The sequence below is a fragment of the Lampris incognitus genome, chromosome 7 (assembly GCF_029633865.1).
Source record: "Lampris incognitus isolate fLamInc1 chromosome 7, fLamInc1.hap2, whole genome shotgun sequence".
Classification (NCBI taxonomy): domain Eukaryota; kingdom Metazoa; phylum Chordata; class Actinopteri; order Lampriformes; family Lampridae; genus Lampris; species Lampris incognitus.
Window position 1 is genome coordinate 2,724,099 of NC_079217.1, and position 9,508 is coordinate 2,733,606.

A 9,508-nucleotide genomic window follows, 5' to 3' on the forward strand; every position below is an offset into this window, starting at 1 on the left:
TCAACACTGGTGGTTCACTCTTCCACGCTTCTGTGTGACCTCCCCAAAGCTGGGCAGCGCCACGGGCTCAGCACGCTCCTCTCTCTGGTAGAAGGAGCAGGCTTTGAGGTGTTCAGACATGGAGGGGATGCTGCTGAAGCACCATCTGTCCACGGGGGAGAACAAACAGCTGAACCCCCAGGCCTGCAAAACACAAGAGCATGCACAGTGGGTTGGTGAGCTGCAGCAGCAAACTGCTGCCATGGCGTTCGTAGGTCTGCAGACACCGAAGCGAGGTCTAGTCAACTCTTATTTTTCACCACACACAAAGAATTCGATGCAACAAGATGCTCGCACTGAGCAGAAATACCAGAGACGTGTGAGACAAGAGTTTCTGGGAAGAATTTGAAAAGAGTGTCTACAAATCTAATGGTAACTGTTAAATTATTAACCATTACAAGTCTTGGAGCAAAATTTTACAAAATAACAAACTCTTCACAATAAACAGTCCGGCCAAAGGGAAGTCTGTGAATAGCTGGTTTTTACTGTGCAGTATTCACACATTTTGTATTACAGTATTAAATCCTAAGGACACGTGGAGTAACTTTAATGAAAACTTCATACAAAAATGTTTCAGACCTATCGGCGGAATATTATCTATTTATCCGTCTATTACAGAACGATACAAGTTCTACCTTTCACTGGAGAGGACAGGAAATAAATGCCCAGTTGCTGCCGGCATTATGGGCAAAGTCCTGTGTCTCTTGGAGTGATTTGCTGGCTTGTTTCACTGGCAGCAAGGCCTTAGTGGCATTCCTGAGGACTGAGCTCACTGCCATTCTCTTCTGCTCTTTGTCTCGTGACTGAATAACAGCACTGACATGGTCACTGCATCCATCCCATCCCCAATGCATTAACCCAAGTGTCCTCTATTAGTACTGCACTTAAGCTGTGTTCTTTTTTTCGATGTTAGCTGCAGAAGCAAGTTGGTATACTCCATCCTACACAGTTTTGCCGCCTCTCACACTGACTCGTCCTTGTAACTGCTGACATTTGATAAAAAAGGAACAAATATGTGGTTGAGGATGTTGCCATGGACGAGCAGTTGTTTGGCCAGGAATCAGCAGAAAGTGGGACATCTTCTGTGTCTACAGCTGTAAGCACACACACACACAAACCAGCTTTGTTGCCAATGTGATTGGCATTCAAATTGTAGGGGAGAGTGAGAAAGCTGTTTACAATGCAACACCTGTCGGGCCGTATGAACAGACTGAGATTTTCCAATGACAGTTTCCAGGATGCAGCCAAGATACCAGAGGGGAACTGATACGGCAGCGTGGCCTGGCAGCGGTGATGCCTTGACTGCACATTGTCTGGATGACATCACGGCCGTGAAGACATGGATTAGACCGAATGAGATTGCAGTAAACCAATTACGATGATGGTAACCGCAATGAATGGCAATCGCTTCAAAAATATCAGAGAAAAAAACGATCAGTCGTATTGTGGATGTGTTTTTTTCTTTAAAAAGACCATTATTTGGACTGAAATTAATCAAATTACTGACTAGAACTTCTGTTTAGTGAATGAAGGGGAACACTACAGTGGTTATAGATACCGAGAATATTTAATGCAACTTGAGGGTGATGTTAATTGTAATTGATTGCTCCCATAATGCCACTTTCCAAATAACAGAATATAAAAGAAATATTTTAATGTCTCTTCAAATGCCACTGAAATGAATGAGATTATGTTATCGGGTAAGTTTGGCGGCGTTAATCGATAATTATAATATGATTCCCTTCTATTATCCAAGCCGCTTATCCGAAGTCGGGTCGCGGGATGCTGGAGCCTATCCCAGCAGTCACTGGGAAGCAGGCGGGGAGACACCCTGGACAGGCCACCAGTCCATCACAGGGCCCACACACACACACACACACACACACTCATACCTAGGGACACTTTAGTGTGGCCGGTTCACCTGACCTACATGTCTTTGGACTGTGGGAGGAAACCGGAGCCCCCAGAGGAAACCCATGCAGACACGGGGAGAACATGCAAACTCCACACAGAGGACAACCCGGGATGATTCGGGACGACCCCCAAGGTTGGACTAACCCGGGGCTTGAACCCAGGAACCTTCTTGCTGTGAGCGACCATGCTAACCACTGCACCACCACGCCGCCCTGATAATATGATAAACATCCCTGATAAAAATACTACTCTGTGACAGATTACTTTTTAAAAGTAGTTTCCTAAATCCTGCCTGCACAGTTTTTCAGGTCAGGGAAAAGGGACCCAGTTTTAGTTGTAACGTATGGAGGATGCGAACAAATACCAAGAATTTCTATGCAACTACCTCACACATGCTAATGGAAACAAGGAAGTAAACAAGCAACAGACAGACAGAAAGAGACAGACAGACAGATAGAAAGACAGACAGACAGAAAGAGACAGACAGACAGATAGAAAGAGACAGACAGACAGAAAGAGACAGACAGACAGATAGAAAGAGACAGACAGACAGATAGAAAGAGACAGACAGACAGATAGAAAGAGACAGACAAATAGAAAGAGACAGACAGACAGATAGAAAGAGACAGACAGACAGATAGAGACAGACAGACAGACAGACAGACAGATAGAGACAGACAGATAGAAAGAGACAGACAGACAGACAGACAGAGACAGACAGACAGATAGAAAGAGACAGACAGACAGAGACAGAGACAGACAGAGAGAGACATAGACAGATAGAACGAGACAGACAGACAGATAGAGACAGAAAAACAGATAGAAAGAGACAGACAGACAGACAGACAGACAGAAAGAGACAGACAGATAGAAAGAGACAGACAGACAGAAACAGACAGAAAGAGACACAGACAGAAAGAGAGACAGATAGAAAGAGACAGACAGACAGATAGAGACAGAAAAACAACAAAACGACAAAAAATTGAAAAAAGGAATCTTAGAGGTCACTTGCTTTCTTTCGACATTTCCAGGAAGTGCCCCCGTGAGAGTATTTCTTCTTCTCCCACTTGAGAGAGACCATCCCTCTCTGCTGTAGCAGCGTGGCGCACACCTCTCTCATCAGCCGGGAGACCTGGGACAGCTGGGATAATGTGAAACTGTCAAGGTAACTGGCAATGTGCTGAAGGATCTCAAAGGGCATTCTGCTCAGGGGATCTATATTGCGTGCACGTTTTCGCTGAGGGCTGAGGGACTTTCCGCCCTCTAAGTGGGATGAAAAGACCTCTGGTCGGAGGGCAAAGGTGTTGAGGTCTTGGCAGTATTGGACCGTGGCGTGCTGGCCAGAGGGAAGAAACCTCGACTGGATATAGGTGCACCCAAGGTAGGCCAAAGGGCACCGTTGTTCAAACCAGCCGTTCAGACAAGCCTGTATGTCTGAATGGACGTTCCTGAAATGAGAGTGGTATTCATCCCGGCGGAAGAAGTGGCCACAGATGTAACTGAAAGCCGAAGTTGTCTTGTTGTGTCTTCTGGTGACAGATTCCGCCTGGATGTTTAAGTAAAGACCTTTGGGTTTATCCGCTATGACGTCGGCAAGCGATGCGTCTGTGTTGAAGGGGGCCAAGGAGAAGTCATACGTCTGCGTTCCCACATCTACGTAGAAGCCATCTGTGCCCACGCTCTCCGAGATCAAATGCCCCCTCAGTTCTCTCTCTAAGGAGCACAACAGAGCTGCGCTAACTTCATCGCTCTTTGGGAGGTCTTCGGTCACCACACCTGAATCTGCTGTGTCGACACTTCGGTGTGCACTCTGGGCCTTACGTGAGGGGTCCTTCAGATGGTTGCGCTTTGCCCGGTAGCTGGTGGGAACATTAAATGACCGTACCGTTTGAACCTCAATGGGCTCCAGGTTCCCATAAACAAAATCCTTCTCTCTCGGGGTGCAAGCAGCAAGCTGACCAAAGTTGATTAGCATTGCCCCATTATGCACCAGGTACATATTATACTCAGCAATATTGAACTCTTTGCCTAACCTCTCTAAGACGCCGTCCTGCCATGGGGCAAGGCCAGTGGTGCCAGTAGCCACACTTGCAGCACAAGTATTTTCTTGACTCTGCCCCAAGTTGCTTGTCTCGCTGCGGTTACGAGGTGAATCTTTCTCTTCCTTCGCCCCACCAGAGTCAGTTACTCTATTCAAGTTTTTGACCGTTTGCTTACATCCCTCCATCTCCTTCCTGAATATTCCCTCCCAGCAACTGAAATTCTGAATACTCTCTAGGTCCGAATTCTTGGCCAAAGCTTCCCTCTCCTCTTCACTTAGTTCTTTATCCTCCATCCTGAAGCAGCCATTCTCTGTAAATCCACCATCATCAAAGGCACCACCTGTGCCTCCAACAGCCATATCTTCAAGCACAGGTTCGCTAAGTACTTCCAGCAATTCGGGGAAGACATTTTTCATTTTGATGGACCTGAATAGCAGCTCTTGGTCCCTGAGAGCCATAGCTACGTCCAGGTGTCCCTCTGCGATCTGCGAGTCTCCTGACACATTTCTGTAAAAGGCCTTGTCTGTGTCGGTGACCGGCCAACGGTTCCACTCCTGTGAGCAGCAGACCACACTGGCGGGGCAGACTTCCAAGTGCTTGGCTAGCCGGTGGCGGGGCATCGAGAGGGGACACCCATAGCCGGCGTTGAGGCAGGGCACCTTCTCGTTGGGACAGAGAAGCAGGTGCTCCTCTTCCTTGCACATGTGCAGGACGGCGCCACAGTTTTTGCGGCATTTGATGACCAAGCACGAGACTGAGACCTTCACCTGGACTTGGCAGTGGACGTCGTGGCACCTGTCACAGTGCTCGTGCCGCCCTGCGGGGATCTCCACCTTGAGAGGAAAAGGACAGATAAATGAAGAGCACAAAGTACCAGGTGGTGCAAATCTGATGGAAAACTCTGACAGGATCTGCCCGAATTGTTACGGCAGGTGAAAGCTGGTGCTGTGTGAGAAATCCAATTTGGCTAAACATCAATTCAGAGCATGAAAACAAGACCACTCACCATGATGGTTCACCGTGTGCACACAAAGATGCGACAACCAGACCTGAAATGCTTTATCTGAAAGAAGATTTTAATCATATTTCATTATTTTACATTTTTAGGAGTATATCAGTAAGACTTCTGAGATAGTTTTGAAAAGAAGAAAGACAGCTATGATACGCAGAGCGAGTCTGACATGCATTATCAGGCATTCATAACAGATGCATTATCCTCCACCCTTACCTGTATTCCAAGATTCAAAGAGGACTCACATTATCGCTAAGGACAACACACACGATTCTGAAAACACAACCCGCATTTTGTCACTGAAAACAAAGTTAACACTGGGATCAGCAATGGGATTTCTCACCCTTCACTCCTCTTTGTCCGTCAGCCTGTGTTTGCCTGCCCCTCTGAATAACCTCTGCACTGTGTCAAGATAGTATAAATAGACACAAAAGAGGGGCAGACAGGCCAGTGTTACAGGGCACTATTGTCACACGGCTACCGACAGCCAAGGTCAAGTTACAGCTCCCATTATCGCTGGTCTGTAAGTGTGTGTTGACAATTAAGGCCATGAACTGCAGTCACACTCCTCACACAGTCTGCAGATACTCAGAAAACAGTAGCCCGGACGTTTTATACAGTGCCACACGGCCACACTAAAAGGACTCGGTATGATTAGCTTGTGAAATTGCTCCCTTAGTCAGAAGAAATACAGATTTTCCCACAAAAAGGGAGTTGGCCACCTACAGTGCTTATACAAAGAGGTCATAAGCACAATATGAAAGTAGGTTCTAGTATTTCACTATGGATCATGACAGACTAGTCTTTAGACCAGTGTTTCTCAACCCTGTCCTCAAGGACCCCCTACCCTGCATATTTTCTTTGCAACCCTGAATAGGTACCTGATTGTAGTTATTCAACCAATCAGCAATGAATTTTGTCAGATGTTGCACACCTTGCATAATTAAGTGCTGCGAGATGATCGGTCGAGTAAGTACAAGCAGGGCTACCTATGCAGGGTTACAATGAAACTCTGCAGGATAGGGGTTCCTTGAGGACTGGGTTGAGAAATACTGCTTTAGATTATGGTGAACAGACATTTATGTTTGCTACAGATGTCATATTAGGGTTTAAGGATGATTTTTTAAAAATATGTTTATTGGCATTTACAATTTTAGAACATACAAGTCCCATATTGAATAATTTAACACAATAAACCCCTCACCTCCCCCCACTCCCCTTCCCGACATTCCCAGATCTTCAAGGAGAAATACAGATTAAAGAAATAATGAAATTACATACAAACAAATCGAAGACAAAAAAGGGTTTAAGGACGATTTTATTCATTTTATTTTATTGTAAAAATACGTACTCAATACAGTGGATGGGAACAGTAGTTCTCCATATCCTCCACTAGATGTCAGTACAAGAATGTGAGCTGTTTAGAACAGAAGAAGAAAAACACGTTTCTCTCCAGCAGATGTCGCTGCTTTTCTGGAACACGCAAAAGCTTTTGATTCATCAGCTTTCCCTGGCTGGAGACGTCAGGCCAAGGTGGAGAAATTAAAGGGAAGTTAACGGAGAACAGCAGCCCGACTGTGGAGACTTCTAATGAGTCTGGCATATAGACGTGCACGCTCTGCTACACCCAGCCCTCCCAAACCATGTCACGGTCTCCGCACGGAACCACGCTGCCTCCATCCGCCGCGAGGTTGGGAGGAGCAGCTGCTTGGTTCTCCATACATGGTGTCTTCCATCAGCATAGGCTCCATCAGGAGCACAGGCTCCATCAGGAGAACAGTTGTTAAATGAGGAAAATCACCTGACTGTCTTGTTACCACAGAACAGCAGCACGGCGGAGTGGGGAAATTTAAACAGCTTGGATTGATAACGTCCCCCTATGTCCCCGAGGGGACGCTAACAATTCCATTCAAATTAGCTTTCATTTGAATGGTTCATGACGAATTCCACTCAACAGGCTAGAACCTGGCTTTTCACTTGTCTGTTTTCAAATGTCTTTGACAACTACTTCTGCACTGTTTGTACTAACATTGAATTGTTACACAATTTATTACGAGGTAAATAACCACGTTGTCTGTGAAATGCTTCTCCGTTCACTGCATGGTTGGATTCGCTGGCTTGGGTCCACTGTAGATGAATGTTTAAACAGTGGATTGTCCTAAAATGACCAGGAGTTAAATAATAACCTTTCTTTTCCTCAGTAAGATTCATTGTTTGAAACTAGCAGTTTAAAAGAAGGATTATAACGTCTTTTTTTCCTCTCCCAGTGGGGGGAGGGGATTAAGGTTTCTTGCGTAATCATTCATGCATGTTTCAGCATACCGCCACCGGTGTGTCAAACAAACTCTGATTTCAGGATCCACAGTGGAGTGGAAACCTTAAAGCAGAGGAAACCTTAAAGCAGAGGAGAGTGTAAAACGTGATTAATACACAAACCCTAAAAAGATGTGGGCACACTGCTACACCAGCTGAATGCAAATCAAGTATTCAGAACGTGAGTACGCCAGCACCTCAAGTGCAGACCTTTACTTAGATGATCTGTTCTGACAAACAGTGGAAACCACACAATCTCACTCACACATCTCTATTTTATCATACGGGCAATAGTCATATCGACAATTCTAACACTGTGAAGAAATATAGAAGAAAACATGCACAGCCCAGCCTCCAAAAATGTGGGAATTGTGTTTGTTTATGCATACTGTACATTTACTAATGTCGGATGGATGCATGGATGGATGGATGGTACTGGGGTGTCTAATACACAGATGGACCTTGCACAATCCTATGCACAGGCTGTGCAACGTTTGGCATTTCAAATATTGAATATAGAGTAAAAAAAAATATAAACAGTGAAAATGTAAATGTAGGTCTAAGAGCCCTGGGACGGCTGTGCTTGCTTGGTTATCAGCTAAAGGTAAAGGCTGCGTCCGCATCACAACAAACTGATTTCTGCACAGGCGAAAAATATTTGGTGAAGAGGAAGAACGCCATTTTATCTTGTCATTGTAGGTTACAATGAAATTTGTCCTATGCATTTAACCCATCCTATTGTACAGGAGTAGTGAGCAGCTGCAGCACCCAGGGACCAACTCCAGTTCTTCTTTCCATTGCCTTGCTCAGGGGCACAGGCAGGAGTATTAACCCTAACATGCATGTCTTTGTGATGGTGGGAGGAAACCGGAGCACCCTGAGAAAACCCACGCAGACACAGGGAGACCATGCAAACTCCACATAGAAAGGACCTGGGACGGCCTGGGGTTTGAACCCAGGACCTTCTTGCAGTGAGGCATCAGTGCTGACCACTGGGCCACCGTGCCACCAATAAAATAATAATAGTGTCAGCTGCATTGGCCGGGAAAAAAACCCTAGCCTTCCGCATGGCAGGCAAGAATTCCACACTGAACCACTGATGCTGTCCATCTCTCAGTCAACCGACTGAGTCAGTCTGTCAGTCTGTCAGTTTCTGTCTGTTTGTCTGTTCATTCAGCTTCAGAGACAGTCGAGGGACTGACTACTCCATGCTTTCGGATCTTGGATAAAACATGAGGGCTCATGAAAATTTATAAACCAACTCAGTGACCTTCAACACCCTAAACACGAAAAATAACACTGCAAATGACCCAATCCTGCACAACTTATTCCAAATGTCCCTAAAACATGGCGTTGCTGTAACAACCTGATCTCACAGAAACACGTGAAATGACCACGACCTCTTAACGCTCGCATTACACGGTGGTGGCACGTAACGTGTTAAAGTGATGTGCCGGCACCACGGAAACAATGCCGATGGAAAGTCAACTAGGACCCTTTGTTGGGCCAGGCACACATATTCCCTGATTCAACAACACCATGCAATGAGCGGTGGTCAATATTTTCTAGTTAACAACATTTCATTCTGTTATTTTTATTGTCATTTGGCTGAATTTATTATCGTGCCTTAGTTACGATTTTTTGTTCTCTAAAAACCCTGACCGTAACCTCGTTACTTCAAAATGAGTTCTACCACACACAATTCAGTATTTTTAGAGAACAAAAATCGTAACTAAGGCCAGTGGTGGGTAAACAAAATCAGTACTCAAGTGAAAGTATTGTTACTTTATAATTATATTTACTCAAATAAGAGTACTTGTAAAAAATAACTACTTGAGTAAGTGTAAAAAAGTACCACATAAAAAACTACTCAAGTAGAGAGTAACTTGATTGGATGAGATTTATGACATCAGTTACGTTCAAATGGGGCCTCGACAGGTAACAACACATGTGGTTTATTCATTTGTCATATCCAGAAGCAGACAAATGACAACATCAGTGCTCTTAAACACTGTGCAATGCCTCAAACAACACGGAAAGACAAACTGTCACTGAATCCTCAAAGAAGAGGCTCGGATGCAATCTGCATCGTGTGAGTGTGTGAGTGTGTACACATGCATTCAGTGCACAAAATATAAAAACTTACTAAAAACTTAAGCATAACATGACTGTTATTCCTTGAGGCGTG

The 9,508-nt window shown here is 45.1% G+C and overlaps 1 protein-coding gene across 1 annotated transcript in view; it reads right to left on the reverse strand.

Annotated features, from left to right (window-relative positions):
- Positions 1–9,508, reverse strand: part of LOC130115826 (F-box only protein 40) — a 38,521-nt gene continuing 29,013 nt past the window's right edge. The window contains exons 4-5 of the mRNA XM_056283677.1: positions 2,966–4,828; positions 1–183 (exon numbers count right to left, since the gene is read on the reverse strand). Of these exons, the coding sequence (XP_056139652.1) occupies positions 1–183; positions 2,966–4,828 (2,046 nt within the window). The remainder of the gene's footprint in view (positions 184–2,965; positions 4,829–9,508) is intronic.